The 23,488-nt window shown below is 44.2% G+C and overlaps 1 protein-coding gene across 1 annotated transcript in view; it reads left to right on the top strand.

Moving 5' to 3' along the window:
* Positions 1 to 23,488, top strand: part of DNAH8 (dynein axonemal heavy chain 8) — a 13,985,216-nt gene that overhangs the window by 1,112,670 nt on the left and 12,849,058 nt on the right. The window contains exon 10 of the mRNA XM_085610239.1: positions 4,960 to 5,067. Within this exon, the coding sequence (XP_085466365.1) occupies positions 4,960 to 5,067 (108 nt within the window). The remainder of the gene's footprint in view (positions 1 to 4,959; positions 5,068 to 23,488) is intronic.

The following is a 23,488-nucleotide window of genomic DNA, read 5'->3' as shown; positions in this document are numbered from 1 at the left end:
CCATCACAGAAATGTGAGTAAAATGTGTTTTATTTACCTAAGTTTCAGGTTTGCAAGGGATTCTGGGTAACAGAACTTGGTGAGAGGCACACAAATCACCCCATCCTGGATTCCCCTTGGTGTTTAGTTTGAAAAAATGTACAGGTATGCTAGGTTTCCCTATGTGCCGGCTGCGCTAGGGCCCAAAATCCACAGATAGGCACATTGTTAAAAATGAGTCTGTGCCTAGTGGGCTTTCTGGCGCCCTGGGGAGAAAATCGGGGGGGGGGGGGATTGCCCCGATATGCCCCCAAGGGGGGGGCAGAAAGACTGTGGCTCTGTTTTTGCGGGGTGGGGGCATTGGTATACCTATTCTGGGCAGCCCCCACCCCCACGCATAAGAAAAGCCAGCGTAATCGCATTGGCAATTTTTGGGGGAGGTGTGGGCATTGGCATGCCCATTCTGGGCTGACCTCGACCCTGAATAAAAAAAAAATCCTGAGGCCTAGAGGGCTCTCTGCCCCCCCCACCTCCGGGGGCAGATATGGGGCTGTTGCCCCAATATGCCTCCGGGGAGGGGCAGAAAGACTGGAATTTCACTGGGGGTGGGGGCAAAAAACCTGGTTTTTAGTGGGCTTTCTGCCCCCCGGGGGCATTGCCATGGCCTTTTTGGGCAGCCCCCACACCAACGTCAATAAAAAATAAATCCCTGGTTTCTAGTCAGCTCTCTCCCCCCATCTGCCCCTCAAGGGGGGGGGGGGCAGAAAGACTGACATTTCTCTGGGGGTGGGGGGGCATTGCCATGCCCTTTTTTGGCAGCCCCCAACCCGTCAATAAAATAAAAATAATCCCTGGTTTCTAGTGGGCTTTCTGCCCCCCCAGGGGGGTAAATTGGGAATATTGCCCCCATCTGCCCATCTGCCCCACAGGAAGAGCAGAAAAACTGCTGCAACCAAACAAATATTCGGGGAGCATAGGCCCTTGCCCAAGGGGCCGCTCCCCCCTCCTTGGTGCTAGTGGGTGGAGCCCTGCTTGGGGATCGCCCTCCTGGGGTTATCCCCAAGCAGGGATCCACTAGGTAAGGGTACCTTTGGAAAGGGGAGATTCTCCCCTTTCCAACGATACCTCTCCCAACTTTTTCGGTGCTCGGGATGAGATAGCCCCACAAGCACCAAAACTGAGAAACTGAAACCAAGTTTCAGTTTCGTTTTTGTTGCAATGACTATAGCGCGCCATGGGGAGGTTGGGGAAGCTGTTTCCCACCTCCCCAGGCAAAAGAAGGGAAATCCCTCTGCTGTCTGCAGCAGAGTGATTTCCTGAGCATGTGCTCATGATGGAATGGTTCCGTCATGAGCACACTTGAACTTGTGCTCATGACGGAACCATTCCATCATGAGCATGGAAGGCGTTAAAGACACATTACATATAGGTGCTCTCACTGTGCCAAGGTAACATAGTTCACCAAAGACGACACCAGTGGGAGAACCTTGAACTCACAAACTTCTAAAGACCATGCGTGACAAACTCATCCAGTAAAGGTTTTTGCTTTGCATTTTTGGATTTGTAGTCCTGTTGGCTCCGTGTTTACATCAGGGCTGCAAGTGCCAGAATAGAAAAAACATGACTGCATCAGCTATTTATGCAAACAAATGGAAAACCTCAGGGCTCTGTAGGGATACAGTTAAGTCTGTATTTGATACCTTGAAAAGAATCAGATTTTTGCTCATCAAAGTGGAATTGTATGTATGTATGTAATCTCTCGAGTGCCTTCAGGCGGCAGGGTTAACGTAATCAGCAAGGGATTGCACTACACCTGTGTGCACAGCTGGGGCGCGTACACTAGCAGCACTTAAGAAGTCTGGCAGGAAAAGTATTTCTGGGTTGTACACTTTGTCCCTCACTCTGCAGGGAACCCGAACTCGGCCAACAAAGTCATGCATGACAACTAAGACCAGTCCAAAACAAACCAAACTCACAAAACACATTTCGAGGAACCAAACAAAAGTACAAAAACTTGTTTAAAGTAAAACAATGGCGAATCGTTGCCTTCAAAGTGCATCAATGATTGTTTCCGTCACATTTCATAGGACGACATTGATTTGAAAACTCGGTTCATGGCATTTTGTCATGTTCAGTGAATGCATGCCTTTTGGTGCGGAACGCTTTTGTTTTGGTAAGTGAAGGTATGTTTTGAGCTCTCTGTCACGCTTGCTGTGCTGCAATTGCTGGTCAGGATGCTCTCGGAAATAACTTCTGTGAGGTATGTACACATCAATGTGTAAAATGCTCGATGTGGCGAAGTAAATACAAACAAAATAAAACAATATCAGCTCAGCTGTTTGAACTGAGCATGAGAGCAGCCTTATCAATTAGTAGCATAAGAAGCTATGCAATGCAATAGGACACGCATTTACGCGAGAACTGCAAACAGTAGTCATCACGGACAACGAGAGGGAGGGGGAGGGAGGCATGTACATCTAGAGTGCTCGCAGGGGGAGGGGGGAGGAGGCACGGACAGCAAGGGGAAGGGAGGCACGGACATGGGTTTGGGGGCGGGGGAGGGTGGAGAAGGCAAGGACAACAGGAGTGCAGGTGGGCGGAGGAGGGCGAAGGGGGCAAGAAGAGACGGACAACGGGAGTGTGGGCGAGGGGGTGAGAAGGCACGGACAACGGAAGGGAGGGGGCAGTAGAGAAGGCAGTAGGAGAACCTCATTAAAGATAATAGTGCTCACAGTCTAAATAACACGTACCTTGTAACACTCGAGGTAAAGGGGCCAGTAGCCATGGGAGGATACAAATGACAACATGGCCGTAATAAGGAGGGACTAACAAGCCTATAAATGAATCCGGAGGCAGCATTTAGAAGGACAAAGACACAAGCCAATGAAATATATGGTCGGGAGTGGGTGGAGCGTCCCTCACGTGCTGAACAACAGCAGATCTTCACCAGCGCAGTGCTTGCGCGTTGACTCTAGGCTCGACCTAATAAAAACGGCAAAATACTGAAGACTATTCTCCACCAAAAAAGTGTACAACACTCCAGGGGCCATCAGAAAGGAAAATTTCACCTCTGTGCTTCCATCTGTGATTTTTCAAAGGTTGGCTAGCCCAGATAACAGTCGCTGCTGCAAAAACGTTTTAACAGTACCAACTCTTGGCCTGACTGCACGCCACAGAACCAGACCGAATGCAAACTATAATTGGGCTGGGGGTTTAACCCCATACAAACCCCACTGAAGATACGCCCTTAGAGAGAGGAGCCTGGTCAGCAGCGAGGACCAGAGCAAAACACAGCAGCAGAGGAAGTAAAATCAGGAAAGGAATTTAGGAATTAGCACACTAATTTGTTTCAGACATGGGTACCGTGCATGAAACAAATTAGTGTGCTTGAATAATGCAGGGGCGGCTGCAGCCCTTCACCCCGGTGCCCTGCATTACATCTCTCCAAAGGGCTTATTCAATCCCGTGTTCCAGCAGAGGCAAGAACAACACGAAAGACTCGCAGGGTACTTACCTATGCACCAGAGTTGATGTAGTTGGTTCCTTGCTGGGTCTGACTGGCGATGGCAAATTTATTTTCAATAGTGCTCTTCTGTGCTTCAAAGTAGTGATCCTGTGGCTCTGTTTTCCACCCTCCTGCGCTGAGAACCGAAAAAGGGAAAACCAGTCTAAACTGGCCCTTTTAAAGGGCTTCTGTTCCTTCCCGCTGAACGCTACCTGAAGGGTGACATCAGACGTTGCTTGGCTGTGCCATGTCATTACCAGTGTGAAATCGGTGGGAAATTGCCATCTTGTGAGCATGTGTCACAGTGTAAAAATGTGAGGCATGCTCACAAGACCTGAAACGCTGACCTGAAGGAATGAGTACTGGTACTCTCCTTGGTAAGGAAAAAGTGCTGGTACTCTTGGAGGGAAAAAAAGACGTGCTGTACTCAGTACCGGTGAGTACCGGCCCATTTAAAGCACTCTCTAAGCTATGAAAAGAGAAGATAAGGTTGGCTGTTTTATCCCATTCATACAACCAAGATATTTGCAGCATTCAGCTTGCTCGAAGTTCTCATATAAAGTTTTCGCTTCCCAAAGATACCTTTTTATAACACGTAAATTTCCTTTTCTGGTTATTATGAAAACGCCAGAGACTAGATGCAAATCCTAAAATTCTAAATACACTTGTACACTTACTAGAACCTACCACACATAATTTACTCAGACTAATACATAACACATGGGCAATTGGTGCACAGTCAGCCTATAACAAAGCAAATATTATTTTTAGAAAAACATGCAGTTACTGAGAAATGCCCATTATAAATGGAATGCTATGAAGGGCACATAAGCAGAAAAATACAAAACATTCAACAGTGGAATGGAGTGCAGCATATGCAAATGTTCTTAATGCGCTTCTTTTCTTGCTATTGTACCCAACTGAATTATTTTTGCGATCGCTGCTTTTGGAGAGGGTGTCTTGCAATTAAAGAAACAAATTAACATAGAATCTCAGAGGATGAAAACTTTTATTGCAGTAAAACAGTTGAACCCATAAATTTCATTTATAGGTTGACAGAGGTCGCAGCTGCGACCCCTGGCACTGCCTTTGCTACCCCTGGCGTCAGAGGTAGCAACATTTAGTGCTAGGAACACAAATGGCGGCTTAGGACATCGGTTGTGGCTCCACTTTATTTTCTCTAGATGTTTCCTTATTCACTATCAGTGAATGGAGTACAATCAACTGGAATGTGTTATTCCCTAGAAGCAGTTAAGTTAAAAAAATGTTTTTAAATGTATGATGGTGTGTGTTTACGTGAGTGAGAGGGAGAGAGTGTGTAATTAAGTGTGAATGTATGTGTAAGCATGTGAGTGTGAGTGAAATTGAAGGTCAAAGGTCATGTGTTGTCACTTCTGCTACCCCTGGCATTTTGGTGAATTGACGTTCATGGTTGAACCTGTTAGAGAATGTTCACAATATTCTATTTTCTTTAGATTTCTATGGCGAGTGGAATACAAAACCTGATAAATGCCATTAGAATGATTCACAGTGTTTCAAGGTACTACAACACGTCAGAGAGAATTACATCATTGTTTATAAAGGTTGGTTTTCTTTAATAGATTTTTCTCATGGCAAAGTGTTCTGCGAACAAGCAATCTATAAACAGTTTACAATATTGCCAGTTGTGTTTCCTGATATAGATGGCCATTGGTGGGGAGGAATCAAAGCTCCAAGTAACAGCCAATTTGCTCATTGTCCATAATGTGGGCTCTGGCTGGAGGTAATTGGCGGTGAGGAACAGAAAAAGAAAAATAATGACCCCTACAACAAGGAAAGAACTCGCTGGGTGTGGGGAGAGGGGTAATTCGTTTTTTGGTTTTTATGAACAGCTCCCACTTTAGGAATTTGTTTATGTAAAACAAACATTTTGTTAAAGTTTGGTCGACAGCCTTCAAAGCTACAGTGGCCGTTAACCATACTTTTTGTACCCAGACAAGAAACATCATGAAGGCGGTTCTTGTCAAGGAAAAGATATCACAGCTGTGTCGGTGGTGATTTCTAAATTAGTCAGACAGTTCTTTAGGGGCATCGGCGTAATTTTCTCTTCTGACGGATGGAAACTGGCTGCCAAACTATAAATCACCCTCAAAGTATCCACCAGAAGGAGTGCTACCAAAGGTATTAGCTTGGTCTTTTTTGCCAGAGAAGGATGCTCATGAGAGAAATTTTAAATGTGTTTAAAGGCCATTTTAATGATTCTTTGTGATTCAAAAGGTATCAATTTGAGGAAAGCCAAGTGAGGTAACACAATTAAATGTTTTGGTGTTTGAAATAAGCTAAGAACCAGAATGATGTAATACTGCCCTAACTGGTGCTAGATTTATTTGAGAATGACTGGTGAGAAGGGGATTGTCTTATTCAATCTTCTGGATAACCATGATATGGACAAATAATTCAAGGTTTGCTTTAGAAAAGAACGGTCTAATGTTGTGCAACACTCGTACGTGATCCAGCACTTCTAGCTATACTTTTTAAGTCAAAATGTACCATACTTTGTAATGTATTCCCAGGCAACTTCATAGAGGTGACAATTGTTGCAGAAAGTCCTATGACATTCAGTTGGTTGGCTCACTAGGTAGGCTCTTTTTATTTTTGGTTAGTGGAGAGGAGGAGACGCTGAAATTTCTGTGAGTTTAGTTTTATGTATGCAACCCATGAAAGGTTAATGGGAGGGAGATATGGGGAAGATCTCACTGACTGGGAATGGTAAGTTGTGTGGCATGTAGTCAAGGTCTCCAGGAACTCGAGAATTACATTGATTAAACTGATCCAGTTCAACTGCACTCACCACATGTACCTAACTTGATCAAGCTTGCACAACATATTCCCAAAAACCAAACACCTGTCCTAGATGCGAGAAAAGCAATATCTTCTTTTTTTCTATATCACATGGGAATGCCCCGTGATAAGACACATCAGGAAACAGATCTCCAAACAGGTCTGTAACTTAACTGTAAGGCCAAGATGTTGTAAACCTAAACTGTGCTTACTTGAATTGGTCCTGGTACAAAGACACGATAAATCAAGCAACACATTTATCACCTGAAATTGGTGTTGGCAAATAGATTGATTTTAATGAAGTGGAAATCAGTGGTGCCCCCCAACTCAGATGATGGATGCCCATGAGCATGAATTTTGCTGCGATATTCAAACAAGTGCACTATTTGTACCATCAAGCTTCCAATCCCACTTCCTGGTGACCGCCTGACAGTTGCATCTGTTGTACATCCGATGGTCCAGTCACGTTTGTCATGCTTATATTATAACAGGTACAGTGCCTGTCTTGACTTATTCATGAGCACAACCCTCAAGGAAAATGACACATTTATGTACTGTGTTGTCATACTCTAAATTTCATATTAAAATCATTAAAAATATATCCAGAAACAATGTATGAAATATATGATTGAAACCTTAGTTAGACAGGTGGACCGGAGGTAAGCTTCAAATATAGCTGGGTATCATCTGCATATTGGTTAAAGAAAAACACAGATTTGACCAGCATATTACTCAAAGCTTCAACATATGAGTTAAAGAACAGAGGAGAGAAGCTATTGCACTGAGGGGAAAAAAGGACTCGGAGAATGGTTACAGAGAGGTATTTCAATATTCATGCACACAATGTGCTATTTATGGATTTAAATATTTCAATTAAATATTTCAAAACAATGTTTCCGAAACACATCTACCTGCTTATCATACTTATAAAGATGTCATGAGTTACATTTACATTTACATTAATAAAGGATGCTGATGGGTCAATTAGTTAGGAGATGCAAGAGTTTCCATTGTCTGATGCAAGAGTTTCCATTGCCTGAGGTAGTTCTTAGTTTGCTACATATCTCTTGAAAAACCTGGCCTAGTAAAGGGAGAACTGTAATGGGTCATTAATTTTAGGTCTGTTCAGGGTATGGTGATCAGAAACATGTTTAGAGGTGGCATTAAAGATTTGTAGACAGTGCATGATGACGGAATCCTTTATACAGTTGATGCTGAAATGGGGTCAGCAGAGTATTGAGACTGTTCAGTATTACCAATCTCTTTGCTACATGTTTCTAAGAACGTTTAATGTTATGGGGAAAGTCATTCTATTGGTTTATTTTGGAAAATAAAGTACTCCAGAATTGAATCTTTCATATATTCACATGACAGAATCATTCCTCGTTGTCAAGATGCAGGAGCAGTCAATTCAGGTAAGAGCTGGGGTGGGGGGGACTCGACAGACGATGATGAGGGCAAATTAAATAAATATTAAAATTTCCCTTGTCTTCTTGTGTCGAATCCTAGCAACCGCTCTTACCTGCATGGGCCACTCCTGTTAAAATTACCATAGGCCTCAACAACAGTTTTAATTTAGTAGCATATCCACCTCAATGGCAACCATTTGCGCTTCAGCCAATGTAGTGGAATTGATAACTCTCCTTTTCCCCTATAGAGGCCAACAAGGCTCAGATTTCCACCACGCATCATGTGTGAGTCAGTCCCCAAGGGGAAACCCTACCCTAACCTCTTAGTGACCTTATCCTGTTACTTTTTCTGGTCTATGCTGGGAATGAACCAACCCTACCTTCAGCTTTCAGAGAACTGTAAGTTGTTTTGAGTGTAAGTTTTCTGAATACTCCTACACTTTCTGGGCCATGGAGACATTTCCTCTGTCAACAACTGTCATCATGACTGACAGAGAAAAAATCTCTTTTCACATCCTGCTTTTGCTGTGGACAGAAAAAGATCTATGCTGATGATCCACATGGACAATCTATTATTTCTGATGGAAACTTCTACCTGCATATTCCACACCTTTTCAATATCCCAGGTGTCAATCTGGAAACTTTTCAATAGCTCTTCACACTGGTAGGGCGTGCTGGTTTCACCTCGTCACTGGTAGCAACGCCATTACTGGAGCCCTAAAGCTTCCCCAACGGCGCCCTGACGTCAGTTCCCTTTTTTCCAAGTCATTTACACAAATCTGGAGCTTCGCTCTCCTCATGGAATTCTCCTCACAACATTTCATCATTCTTCAAAAAACAATTTTTTTCAACAAGTGCAGTACAGGAATATCCTCTCTTAGCTTTCAGGTTTGAAAACCTGCAGGGACTGTGATCGATAAATGTCCTTCATGGACCTGCACAACATCTGTATGTGGTGCCTGGGGTCAGATCACAACATCAAAACCTGTGCCTAAGCATGCACCCTAAGGCCTTAAATGAGCAAAAGCACATTTCTTTCTCAGGGTATCTCCATTGATAGTTCTAAGCACTACATAGTCCCAGCCAAGTGCAGGGATCCAGTATATCATCCTGTTAAAAAGGCTATATTTGGCAATTGCTTCAGAATGCCTTTTAAAAAGGTTTTATTGATATATATATATATATATATATATATATATATATATATATATATATATATATATATATATATATATATATACGAAATCTCGTCCCACACTTCTCGTACCAGAAAGGACGAAGCAAACCCAAATATCAGTGCTCTTAAATTTATTCTGTGCCCAGCACCGCCGTCATTACGATATATATATATATATCCGAGACAGGTCGAAACACGTCTTTTTTACTTGCCAAAATAAACTAACATTTGATCAAAATAAGAGCCTGTTGGTGAGGTTGGAATTCTTTTACAAGCAACAGTAGAAGGGTATCGATGCAATAGATATATACATATATATATATGTATATGTATATATGTGCAAATTGACTGAAATTGTGTTATGTGAGTGGTTAAATCTCATTCACAAACCCTTTAAAAAAAAAAAAGAAAGAAAAAATGAAGGAAAGAACAATATAGCCCTATAGGCTGCAGCTATGTAGATATGAAAAGAGCCTCTGCACCTTTTAGGGCTCACAGTCCACCAGTATCCCATCATGCTCAGCAGGTGGCAGTTGCCTCAGTTCTTAATTACTAGCATGGTGACAGGATCTTGGAGCACTGAGCTCAGCCTTTTTGGCTTTTTTTCCTCAGACATTTCAATAGGAAAGTTTTGAGAACGACTTAATTCGACAGATTTTGTCAGTACCTGTGTTTTTCTGACATTTTCTGTCAGAAAGAAATATTCATTTGTCAAACAAAATGCCATTGTTATTTGGCAAGGGTCCTGCCTGTGTAAGAAAGAAGGCCAAGTCATACCCACATGACGTCTGTATCATCTTCCTTCCTGAAAATCACATTACTACCAAGTGTTCACACAGCACAAACTTTTCCAGGTGCACCCTGAGGGAAGGCAGAAGATTTGTCTCCATGAGACAGAGGAGCAACGCAGACGAAAGCATGCAGGGTCTGAAGGTAGTATATCAATGGAGCGAGGAGAGGGTCAGTTCTCCAGCATTGGATCTTTCATAGATTCACATGCTTGAATCATTCCCCATCATTGTAGTGGGAGTCCCACAGTACATTACAAGCAGTAAATAACGACTTGAACATTGAAGTTATTGGAGAAAAAACATTCACTTTAATAGCTTTTGCTAGTCATTAGGAATAGTCCAAAGTCTAGCCAATCAGGAGACAGCCCCCTCTAGAACCCTCTCGGCAGAGGCTCCAGTCTCTCCGATTTTCTATCGTACGACATGTGAAGGGAGTCTCCTGAGCTCTGCCCAGTACATTTGTCTTTTGGCCTACTGAACAAGTTTCTCCTTCAGATCAGCATGTCTTCTAATAAGAGGTCTCTATTTAGGCATTGTGACACCTGTGGGAAGCTCAGGCTGCACTCAGATCATCCCCACAAGAATTGTATTTACTGCCTTCTCCCTGATCACCAGGAGAGAGACTGTAAAATCTGCAGACCTTTCTCTAAAAAAGAGGGACTTTGAGAGAAAAGAGAGGGATGTCTACTTCTGTGGCTACAGAAGTTTAAGACTAAAGGCAATCCTTTGACTGATGACAACATTGATTTCTCTCTCAAGACTACTGGCTCAAAAAAGAGTAGAAGTGAGGTGGAAATGGTCTCCCCAAAGGCTGCAAAGGTACTTAAGAAGTAGCATCATTCTTTGAAAACTGATGATCAGCCCTCCTCTTCCAGAAGGGAGTTGCCTCTCACAAGGGTCACTCTATGCCCTCTACACCTTCTACTACCTTCTCTAAGGTAAAGGCAACTTCCAGGTCTCTACCGGAGATGATTTTATCTCCTCAGAAAGATGCACCATCTACGAAGACGTCCACGACGCCCTAGTTTGTGAAAGCTTCTGTCACCACTACTACTACGACGTCGACCTTCTCATCTCGTCAGACTAAACTTATAATGTCCTCGTCTACGTCTCCGTCTGCCATAGTTTCAGTAAAAGTTAGGCCTCTGTCGTTGACAACATCATCTATGAAAAGGACAAAAAATGGATTCAGTTAGAATTGTCATCGGATATATCATCGCGGTTGTCGGCTGACCTCAAAAACAAAAGTCTCTCGTCGACGGTGGCTCCATTGACAGACTCAAGGCCTACGTCCACAGACTTGCGTCGACGAACATCATAGACGTCTTAGAGATCGACGGAAGAATCATCGACGAAGGCACCGTCGTCGACAGCTTTGTCGACGGTTTGCTTGACATCAACAATTTCCTCGTCGTTTACTCCGTCAACGATCTTGCCTGCAGTTCAGGGTAACGGATGGGATTCTACGTCAACGAAGGTGCTAGCAGCCAAGGACACTGTTCTGTCATCTGCAGTTTCCCAGCCCAAACGAAGAGCTTCACAAGAAAAGATCCTGCCTATTCACACTGCTCCTAGTTATGTTCCCCCCAGTCCTCTAGAAGAATTTCTTGACCTTGGGGATGAAGATAATGGGGAATCTGATGAAGAGGGCATATTTGGTGTGGCACACAGCCCTTCAGACCGCCAGATAAAATGCCAAGAGGATGACGATGATTATTATTACTACCCACAGGATCCCAACCAAGATAGAGGGAGCAGTCTATTTATATGCCTATTTCCCTAGTGTCAAATCTGCAGCACATGGTGAAAGATTACTAACGCAGATTCCCACCATCAGAACTGGCTACCTCAGTCCCTCAAACTCCGATTACTAGGCCATCCTCGATCGTAGGATCTCCTCCTCTATCACCACCACCTGCAGCACCGCAACCGCAGGAGCATCACACAACTGACGATGAAAGAGAAGAAGGAGAACTGGAAGAAGTAGCACTGTCTAACAAATGGGACGATTACCAGATACAGACGCCATTTTTGGCAACCCCACCTCTGATAGATTAACCACCGGAAGACATAGGAGGATTGATATCCTTGTGGAAAGACAGCAAAGAGTTTTCATCTTCCCACTGTTACCAAACAATCTGATTGTTTCCTATACGATTTTAAGGAACAGGGTAAGAGTCAGGTTCCTTCAATCCCCATAGTGAACTTCATATGGGAGGAAGGCTTAAAGGTGATGGGGACACCGGCTTCTATTCCAGCAGTCTTTCTAAAGCTGGAAAAGAAATGAAAGGTACCGGTCAACTCGCCTGCCTGCCTCATAGGGCAGCCAAAGCTTGTGATTTCCTAGGCAGCTCAAGATCGTGCCAGAAATCCTGATTCACCCCGGTCCCCCCCTCCTGACAGGTATGGGAGACATTTTGAGACCATTGGCAAGAAATTCTCTACTATGACAGCAACCACAGTTCAGGCAGAAAAATATCTCGCTATTTTAGGTAGATATGACCGCCAAATGTGGTCGCACATTTCGCCATTTATTGATCTGCTACCTGAGGACTCCATTGCAGAAGCAAGAAAATTCTTTGAGAGGGAGAAAGTATCTTGGTGGAGATGATTGATTGTGCTGTAGACGTCTTGTCGACAGGTTTCTGTCAGTTGGCTGGGGCGGCAGTCTTAAGACCACAGGGGTGTTTGAGAGCTACTTCTTTCCGCCAGGAAGTATCAAACAAAGGTAATCGATATGATGGTGAATCCCTGTTTGGCCAACACATTGATGAAGTGCTATAGGCGATTAAAAAAGGATACGGACACAGATAGGGCGTCAGACACCCTTCAATTTAAAAGACAGTCTTTTCGTGGAGCTAGAGGCCACGGTTCTTCTTCCTTCCGGGGAGGTTATAACCAATACAAACAGTACCAGCCGGATCAGGGACTATCCCGATACTCGTCAGCACAACAGCATCAGTAGTCATACAAGCAGCCCGCTGCCGCCTCCTACAAGCACTATAGAGGAAAAACAGCCTTCAAAGACAGAGACACCTCCAAGAAACAGTAACGAACCCCTGGTCTCGGTCACAAATCACATCACTTCCTTGGAGTTATTGTAGAGATTTCCTGTTTCTCTTCCAGGGGATACTCATCAATAGTCATAAGCACTGAATAATCCCCGCCCATGTGCGGGATCCCGGAGCATATATAAAAATACATATATATGTGTATGTTTAGACAAAAAGTACAGAGTACTTCTAAAAACAAACATATATACATACACAAATATGCAGCCTAATGTACTTCAAATAGGCTAATAAGCCAAAATTGCATGGATTTTTTATAAAAAGAAAATAATCTCTAATATAAACACTGCAACAGAGAACATACACTGTAATAGTGTTCGAACACAGCCCTTTATTTTTAGAAAAAATGCAAATAATAGTAGGCAATTAGCTCATAGGCTGCATAGAAGAAAAAATTTCACAGTATCAAAAAACCCTGGCATCCTACCTTTAAGGATTCCAAGAATCTGGACACCACGCCTTTAAGGCCTCCAGGAGCCTCCTGCTGCCATCATGCACCACAGGTGACATTAGGTCAGTTCTTTTTTCCGGCTCCTTCTATGAGGATCCTGGAGCTTGAGCTCGTCTCTTTTTGACTATTTCTAGTCAGAATTTGTTTTTTTCTACTTATAGTCAACATTTGTGACTGCTGGTAGCTATTCTTAGTGAATTTCTAACTAATTAACATATTTTTTCCTGTCAGAAATGCCAGCTTTATTAAAAAAATGTCCTTCCTGTGGGAAGAAGATAGCAAAATCGGATCCACACTCGGTGTGCATCGTGTGTTTACCAACTACTACCAGCATTTCTCTAAAAGGACTCTCCGTGACAGAGAGAAGATTAAGCTTCATACCATGCTGGAGAGAGAAAAGAGTCACTCTAAAAGTGGCCTTGGAACACTCTTGCTCCCAAATAGCCCTCCTCTCATGAAGAATGCAGAAAACGGCGTAGATCTACATCTCCAGAGTAAAAAAAGAAGCAGATCCCTGACTGTTGGCCGTCGGCGTCGAGATCGACGTTGAGAAAACAGCCAAGACATTCTTTGAGGGACAGATCATCATCCAGATGACAGGAGCCTCCGTCGCCGAGAAGTAAGTCAACATCGAGGCAGGGTACTTTGGGCTCGAAGTATACTGGTCAGGAGACACGTAAGTCTCCATCGACGAGGAAACACCCGTCGACATCGAGACAGCTGTCGTCGTCTAAATCTCCGCCTCCTTCGCGAAGGCTTGCGTCGAGAGGTTCAAAAGCTAAGACTCTGCCACAAGCCTATAGGCTGATACCGACTAAGTCGCCATCGCCGTCGAAGATGTCGGCGGCGAAGAAAGACCAAGGGTGATCGACTTCGAAGACACATTCCCAGTCCCAAGGAAGATCGACGCCCTAGACGCATACCCTGTCCCGAGGACGATCGTCGTCAAAGGGTCCGACGTCGAGGACTTTGCGGAGGCGAGAGTCTTCAAGCATCTCGCAGGAGAGGCGTTCGTTGTCAAAGGCGGCACAATCGGTGTCGTCGTTGAGACATCGCCCGAAGTTGAGAGAAAAAGAACCTGCGTTAGCTACAGAAAATGTGCCTGAAAGGTCCAGATCAGCATCGAGGATGCAGTAGACGTCGAGGGAAGTCTCCTCATCCCCTGGTATCAATATCATTCAAGTTACACCGGAGGGATCTCCGGTTCAAGCTGAGAAGTCTCCTCATACCAATCTTTCGCCAAAGTATTCAACACTGGAAGGTGCCAGGGGCTACAACTAGTCGAAGAAGTCCGGGCTCGGATTTCTCCAGGACATATTCCCCTTCAAGACTGTCTGGTGGTCCTCTTCCAACTGCATCTACTCGGAGTAGGACCCCGAAAAGGACTAAGTCACCTTCAGCCCGGCGCTCACGATCTCATCGTTCTCCTACACCAAAAAGGAAGAGACAAAGGTCACCATCCTGGTCCACTTCCACAAGGTCATCTATCAGAGACTATTCTCTGACCCTGTCTGCAACGCCTCCATCCAGAGTCTCTCCTATTGATGTCATAGGAATTTTTAATGAAGTTCTTTGTAGAGCTGCCACCAAGTTGAACATTAGTATGTCTACTCCGATAGTTTCCACATCTGTCATTTTCGAAACACTACATCATAGGTCATCAGCGAGACCTTTGTTGCCATTGGTGCCAGGTCTTTTGGAACCAGCAATGCCAACTTTTCTTACTCCTGCAACAGTGGGGTCAGTGCCATCCCGTATTTCTAAGAAATACAAAGCGCCAGACCAGAATCCGCTCTTCCTGTGTACAGATCCGCCTCCAGATTCGGTCATTGTGGCTGCTGCCAGGAAGGCACATTCTACTACGACTTCTTCTTCAGTCCCCCCAGAGACTCTAAGAACATGGTTGGAGAAGCGGATGCAATTTCGAAGAAGGTTCCATCCTTACGACCGACGGTCTTTTCAGCAGAGGATTCAAATCCCTCAGTGGTCCTCTCAGCAACAACACCAGCCAAGGTCTCACTACCATCAGAGAAGTCATGGTAGAGGAAGGGGATCTACCAGGCAGCCAGCGTCCTCTTCAAAACAACCAGCTAAACAATGAGCGATGGCTTCCTCCATGCCCGTTAGCCACTCCGGTGGGAGGAAGTATTTTGTTTCACCTGGCAGAGTGGGAAACAATCACAAACGACAAGTGGGTTCTGAGTATTGTGCAGAATGTCTATTTGCTCAAATTCAAATCCCCTCCTCCATCAGTACCTCCACGAGGCATATTTCTTCAAAATCGCCTGTTGTTGCAGGAGGAGGTGAACAGTCTCCTGTGAAAAAATGCCATAGAAACTGTTCCGGTTCACCAAAGAGGACAAGGTGTTTATTCCCGTTATTTTTCAGTGCAAAAAAGAGGTCCCACCAGAGAATACAGACCAATACTCGACCTGAGACTCTTGAACAAATTCATCCGTAAGGAGAAATTTACGATGTTAGCTCTGCACCAGATCTTCCCGCATTTACATCAGGGGGACTGGATGTGTGCTATAGACTTGCAGGACGCCTACTTCCATGTTCCGGTGTCCAGAAAACGTCGAAAGTTTCTCCGATTCCAAGTGCCCATCAGCATTTCCAATTCAGGGTTCTCCCGTTTGGGCTCAAATCAGCCCCCCAGACCTTTTCGAAATGCATGGCAGTGGTGGCAGCTTTTCTTTGCAAACAATTTTGTTTTCATTTATCCTTATGTGGAAACTGGCTCCTGAGGAGCTTGTCACCCTCTCTGCTTCAGAGTCATCTAACGTACTGTCTCCAGCTACTGGGCAAGTTGGGACTACAAGTCAACTTCAAAAAGTCAATCTTCAATGCCACCCAGCAGATTCTCTACCTGGGTGCTTTGTTGGATACTGTAAAAGCAAGCGTGTGTCCTTCGTAGGAAAGGTTATCCTCAATCAGGGAGAAATGTCGTAATCTTCTCATCTCTTAACATCCCACAGCCAGACAAGTCTCATCGCTTCTGGGTTCAATGGCGTCGTGCATTTTCATCGTTCCGAATGCCAGATTGAAGATGCGTCCTCTGCAGCAATTGCTGGAGGACCAGTGGATGCAGACATCGGGTCTCTGGGAAGACCGTGTGTTTCTCCCTCAGTCAGCCAAGGATTCCATCAAATGGTGGATGAAACGTTCTCACCTCACTGAAATGAGTTCCTTTTCATCAGGACCCTCCTGTCCTGACACTCGTCACGGACGCATCTCTTCAGGGTTGGGGCGCTCATATGGATTCTCTTCAAGTACAAGGACTCTGGTCAGAGGTAGAGCAAGGATATCACATCAACCTGTTGGACTTGAGAGCAGTACATCTAGCTCTCAAATCTCTGCTTCCATCTCTTCAGTCCAGCTCTCTGTTGGTTCAAACAGACAACACAACGACAATGTATTATTTGAACAAGCAGGGGGGCACCTGGCCGAGACCTCTCTCTCTGGAAGTGCAGACCATCTGGAAATGGCTTCTTGCAAGAAATCTAAGTATAGTGGCCATTCACCTTCCAGGAAACCTAAACGTCCAAGCAGATGCCCTAAGCCGGGACTTTGTCGAGGCTCACGACTGGGTTCTCAACAATGAGGTCATGCAGGACATTTTCCGGCAATGGGGAGTGCCAGACATAGACCTGTTTGCAGACGCGGTAAACTCCAAATGCCCTGTATTCGCATCCAGGTTCTACCAACCAGGCTCACGCGGCAATGCCTTTTGATAAAATGGTCTCATATTGCTGTATGCTTTTCTACAAATTCCGTTGATTCAAGCAGTGATCAACAAATTCTACAGGACCAACACCAGAATGATTCTGATAGCTCCGGAGTGGCCTCGTCAGTGGTTGTACCCGGACCTTCTTCAGCTGTCAGAAGTTCGTCACAGGAGGTTACCCTGTCGTCCAGACTTGCTGACCAAGAACGAGAGGAAGATATTTCATCCAAATCTATCATCCCTGAGATTGACGGCATGGCTCCTGAAGTCCTTCAGTATGGACATTTTGATTTACCTTCGGAATGTATGAACATTCTCAAGGAAGCCAAGAGACCTTCCACCAGGAAATCTTATGCTTTCAAGTGGAAGTGTTTTCACTTGTGGTGCAGGAACAATGGACATGATCCAGTGCAGGGACAAGAGCAGGTGATCTTGCCCTATCTACTACATTTGGCTAATTCTGGCCTGCAGTTCTCTTCCACATAATTTCATTTAGCAGATATCACTGCTTACAGAAAGTCTCCTACACAGGTTTCCTTTTTCCAAATTCCGGTAAAGATTTTCTGGAGGGGATAAAGGTTTACCCACGATTAGGTCTCCAGCTCCACCTTGGGAGCTTAACATAGTTCTGGCTGAATTGACAGGTGCTCCTTTTGAGCCTGTTCATAAGGCTTCTCTGCAACACTTGTCATGGAAAGCTGCTTTCCTAGTCGCTATCACCTCTGCACGCAGGGTTAGCGAGATCCAGGCTTTGTGTTGTAAAGAACCTTATACTGTTTTTCATGCAAACAGAGTGGTGTTAAGAACCCATTCGAGTTTTCTACCTAAGGTGGTTTCGGATTTCCATATCAATCGGGTCATCACTTTACCTTCTTTTTTTCCTAGTCCCTCAACTCCTCCTGAAAGGTCCCTCCATTCTCTGGACCTTAAGAGGGTTTTAAAGTTCTACCTGGACAAGACAAAGGGCTTGAGAAAACCAGACCAACTGTTTATAAACTGTGGTTCCATAAATACTGGTTCTGCGGCTTCCAAAAGATCTATCTCTAGGTGGTTTGTGTCTTGTATATCTTGCTGCTACCAACTGGCCAATAAAGCCCTCCCGGGCAAACCTATGGCCATTTTACCAGAGGAAAAGCCACTACTACGGCTCTCCTCAGGAATGTACCTATTGCAGAAATTTGTAAAGCAGCCGCGAGGCGATCAGTACACACTTTCTCTGGCCATTACTGTTTAGATTCTGACACACAGGCAGATGACCAGTTTGGGCAAGCCGCTTTGAGAAATTTGTTTGGGTGATCTCATCCTTTAATTGTGGTATTTCATGTACTTATACTGCTACTCGTCCGCAGAGAACTGGGTATGGGCTTGCTAGTCTATTCAGTACTTATGAGTATTGATGAGTATCCCCTGGAAGAGAAGGATAAGTTACTTACCTATAATCCTAGTTCTCTTCCAGGGGTATACTAATCAAAGTCATAAGCAACCCTCCCGCCTCCCCGGACGAGTATTGACAGGATGGTATTGTTTTCGATTTTCCTGCAATGATTCCCCATGTTTGTACACTGTAAAAATGAACTGACCTAACTGTCACCTGTGGTGCATGATGGGAGCAGGGGGCTCCTGGAGGCCTTAAAGGCACGGTATCCAGGTTCTTGGAATCCTTAAAGGCAGGGTGCCAGTGTTTTTTGATACTGTGACGGTTTTTTCTTCTATGCAGTCTATGAGCTAATTGCCTGCTATTGCATTTTTTCTTAAAATAAAGGGCTGTGTTGGTACTCTATTACAGTGTATGTTCTCTGTTGCAGTGTTTATATTAGAGATTATTTTCTCTTTCTAAAACATCCATGTAATTTTGGCATATTAGCCTATTTGAAGTACATTAGGCTGCATATTTTTGTATGTATACATGTATATATGTATGTTTTTAGAAGTACTCTGTACTTTTTTGTCGAAACATACACATATATATGTATTTTTATATATGCTCCGGGATCCCGCACGTGGGCAGGGATTATTCAGTGTTTATGACTTTGATGAGTATACCCCTGGAAGAGAACTAGGATTACAGGTAAGTAACTTATCCTTCCTCCACAAATGGTTTATGATAACAACAGACCGATGGGTCTTAGATATAGTGGCCAACAGTCACACATTGGAATTTCAACAGATTCCTTGCAATTGCCCACCTCAGGGTCCTTTGCCTTCTCATCTAACAGAACTACTCTCGCATATAAACATCATGTGTGCACAAGGGAGCGATCGAAGTAGTACAGCTGCACATGGAGGGACAGGATTTTTTCCTCATATGAAAGAAATCAGGAGAAGGGTGTTCCATCTTAGACCTATGTCACCTCAACAAATTCATGAAAAAACAAACCTTTCATATGTTTTCTCTTCAGGAGGTGCTTCAATACGTGAATCAAGGAGATCACATTACTACCTTACATCTTCAAGAAGCCTATTTTCATATCCCCGTTCACCCCAAACACAGGAAATTCTTATGCTTCAGAGTGGCCGACACGGACTATCAATTCTGGGTTCTGCCCTGTGACCTTCATTCGGAACCTCAAGTGTTCATAAAGGTTCTAGCACCTGTGCCGGCTCATCTACAACGAGTAGGGATTCAAATGTTCCCTTACCTGGATGATTGCCTTATAAAGGCGAGCTCCTTTGCACTTGCAAACAGTCATACTCAAGAGTGCCTATCTCTTTCCAGTCTCTGGGGCTGTCCATCAATGTTCCAAAGTCTCAACGAATTCCCTCAAGTGTCAAAACGTTTTTAGGAGCAACTAGAGACACTCTACAGGCAAAGGCCTTTGCCTCACAGGAAAGGCAAGAAAATATATGCAGTTTGGCGGTTCTTCTCCTTGTACAAAGGTCCATTTCGTTACAAAGGTACAATTCGCTACTGGGGAGGCTGTCCTCCTTCATTCCCCTGATTCCCATCTGCCGCTTGCACTTGAGACCCCTTCACGAGGAACTAGACTGTCAATGGTTACAGATCTCAAGGTCCCTGGAGGAATTCATTTAAATAACACCACAGATGAAGGATGCGCTTCAATGGTGGACTCACATTCCAAACATTGTCAAATGCCACTCTTTCTTGATAGACTCTCCACAATATGTAATTACAATAGATGCCTCCCTCGAAGGTTGGGGAGATCATCTGCAGGGATTAACAGTCAAGGGCAAATGGGACAGCCAACAATGGTCCCTACATATCAATCCATTGGAACTCAAGGCTGTTTTCCTGGCTCTGAAGTCCTTTCTTTCAAAAATCTTAGGAGCATCAGTTTTAATCTGGACAGACAATATTACAGTATGTACTATCTAAACAATCAAGGCAGAACAAGATCAACTGCACTGTCTCTGCAAGCTCAACAAATATGGGAATGGACAATTCAACACCAGATAATCTTAACAGCGGAACATGTTCCAGGAGTGGCCAATATTCTTGTAGATTCCCTAAGCAGGGCCAGCTCTGTAAGCCATGAATGGGAACTGCACCAACCAATGTTGGATCACCTTTCAGTTGTGGAGCAAACCAAGTTTGGATCTATTTGCGACATGCCAGAACAGCAGATGCAAGTATTTCACCAGCTGGCTACCCCAACGAGGATTGTGGGGGGAATGCTTTTTTTGATCATTGGTCGAAGATATATGCTTACGTTTTTCCTCCGATTCCTTTAATTCCAATGGTGCTGTGGAAAATGAAGAGGGAACCTTGCGGATACTGCTCATAGCACCCAGGGGACCGCACCATTTCTGGTTCATGGAGCGTCTCCTTCTCTCAGAGTGCAAACTCATTTACGACCAATACCGAACCTGTTGACGACAAATCACGGCCAGGTCCGTCATCCAGATCCGACATCTCTTCGATTTTCGGCCTGTCTCCTGAACACTATTAGTTTGCCAGTTTAGCCATTCCGGCTGACTGTCGGAAAGTACTTGACAATGCTAGAGCACAGTCCACTGTTAAAACATAAAAGCTCAAATGGGGAAGATTCTGTCACTGATGTTCAAGCTCCAAGGTGCATCCTATCAAGTCACAACCAGAGAAGTTACTACCTTTTTTCTTCAGTTGGCAATGTCCTGTCTCTCTCATTGGCCCATAAAGGTCTTCCTTGCCGCAATATGCAGATTTCAATGGCAAAATGGTTCACAATCACTTTGCTTTTCAAGCATTATAAAACAATTTCTGAGGGGATTGTTTATGATGTTCTCACCAATAAAGCGGCCACCTCCCCCTTGGCATCTCAACATTGTGCAGACGCAACTTATGAAATGACCGTCTGAGCCTATTCATACAGCGGAGCTGAAATATATTGCATGGAAAACGTCCCTTTTGCAGGCTCTTACATCTGCTAATCGAGCAAGCGACATACAAGCTTTCACTATTGGTCATCCTTTCCTTCAGTTCACAAGGGACTCTAATACTTCACCAATCCAACTTTTATCCCACAGGTGCCATTGTATTTTCATTTAAATGAACCAGTCATCTTAAAGACTCTTTTCTCAAATCTGCAGACACCAGTGGAAAGATCATTGCACTCCTTGGATCTCAAGAGATGTATTAAATTTTATTTGTAGAAGCCAGCATCCACAAAGCAGACCAGCTATTTATGGCATATGGAAATGTCAGGAAAGGATATCCTGTTACTGAAACAGACTTTAGAGCGATGGATATTAGCAGCCATACAGTTATGCCATCAAAAAGTCGGTAAGCCATTATCTTCTACGGCAAAAGCCCACTCAACAAGAGCTGTTTGTTCTTCCACAGCCCTCGTTGCTGGTTTGCCCATACAACAGATTTGCAGAGTAGCAACCTGGTCCAGCAGGCACAGGTTTACAAGGCATTACTGTTTGAAAATCACAAGCAATGCTGATTCCGCTGTAGGACAAGGGGGTCCTCCTTTATCTTTTTCATGAAGGTGAGCCTCTTTTCCTTCTCATATGGTTTTATAATAATTTTTATGCTGTTTACAACAGAATTAAGATTTTGCATATAGTTAGATATATGTATGGACTCTCTGTGGAGAGGGTTCTAGAGGGTGCTGTCACCTGATTGGCTCGACTTTGGACTATTCCTAATGACTAGGACGAGCTATTAAAATGAATGGTTTTATTCTCCATTAACCTAAATGTTAAAGTCATTACTTACTGCTTTTAATATACCGTGGGACTCCCTCTACAACGACGGGGAATGATTCAAGCATGTGAAACTATGAAAGATACCAATACTGAAGAACCACAGCTACAGGTAAGTAACTTATTTTCTTCTCTACCAGGGCTCTTCTACCTTCCCCGAGGACCCCTTGCATGGGAGATCCAGAAAGAGAGAACACCATCAAAAAGGACATTGTTCCAGATCGACGTTGAGGGCATCGACTTCAACACAAGGTGCAGTGCCTACGTGTTTGTCATCGAGAGCTGGACTGACCTCGAAGAGGAGGCGACATTTGACGGTGAGAAATAGGAGGTGGATGTAAAAGGACACTGGGACTTTGAGGCGTAAGAGAGGTTCGATGTCGAGGCACTTCAGACCTCGAGAAAGAATCAGAAAATCAAGATGTATTATTTTTATAGAACCTTTTGATTGAACAGTTCTACAGCGTAAACACCAGTGACATTATATTTGTTGTATATCAGTTATATAGCCAACAAAACAGACAGCCGCAGCTCCAGAAAGGGACCAAATAGATAAATAATGTTCCTAATATACTGTGACATGGAAGGTTCATGGGACAGTGATTTCACGCTAATTATATCAGTCTACTCTTTCATCCACAGTGTCAGCTTGGGGCTCACACAAGCAACCCCTGTATTCATTCCAACCTCCCCATATTTTGTTCCATTCATTCAAACAGCCCCAACCCACATATATCACTCTCTCTGCCAGCCTACACCAGTCCATGTCTTTCTTCCAATCCTCCAAACTTGGACTCACCACCACCCTCCACATGCAGGCTATACTTCACATAGCCACCATTAGTCCCATCTTGACCAAAAACTGTTTCTCACGGGTAAGATCTGATTCCTCCCACACATGAATTAGTCACAGTTTAGCAGACAATGTCAGATAACCTCCTACCACCTCGCCAAGGCAATCAAGCACCCCCTCCAATAATCAAGATGCATGGGGCAACCCCATACCATATGGAAAAAATTACCCTACCAGACATAATCTCTAGGGCACCCAGCATGGTCGATTTTACCCATTTTAACCAAGGTTGTGCATGCCTAGTAGCATTCTGGAGGAAAAGAAAAATTTCTTCTCTTCCAAACTCGAGTCAGCGGGGAACAAAAGTAAAGAAATCTTTAAAATAGTAAGCAATTTTTCGTCCCCAAGTGCTGTTGACAGCCCTTTTTACTCCCACATGTTAATGGACTAGCTACCTTGCTTCTTATTTTCATGTTAAAATAAAAATTATTCAAGACTCCTTCGAGGATCCCTCCCTGGTCAAGGGAGTGAACACAGGACCTCCCTCTCCCATCTCCCCTGCGACAGGTCCACTTCTTACACAGTTTCCTCCTATCCCCTTGGAAAAATCTTTGGAG

Source organism: Triturus cristatus, chromosome 6 (assembly GCF_964204655.1).
Source record: "Triturus cristatus chromosome 6, aTriCri1.1, whole genome shotgun sequence".
Classification (NCBI taxonomy): Eukaryota; Metazoa; Chordata; class Amphibia; order Caudata; family Salamandridae; genus Triturus; species Triturus cristatus.
Note: the sequence above shows the minus strand (reverse complement) of the source record. Positions and strands in the feature narration are given on the sequence as shown.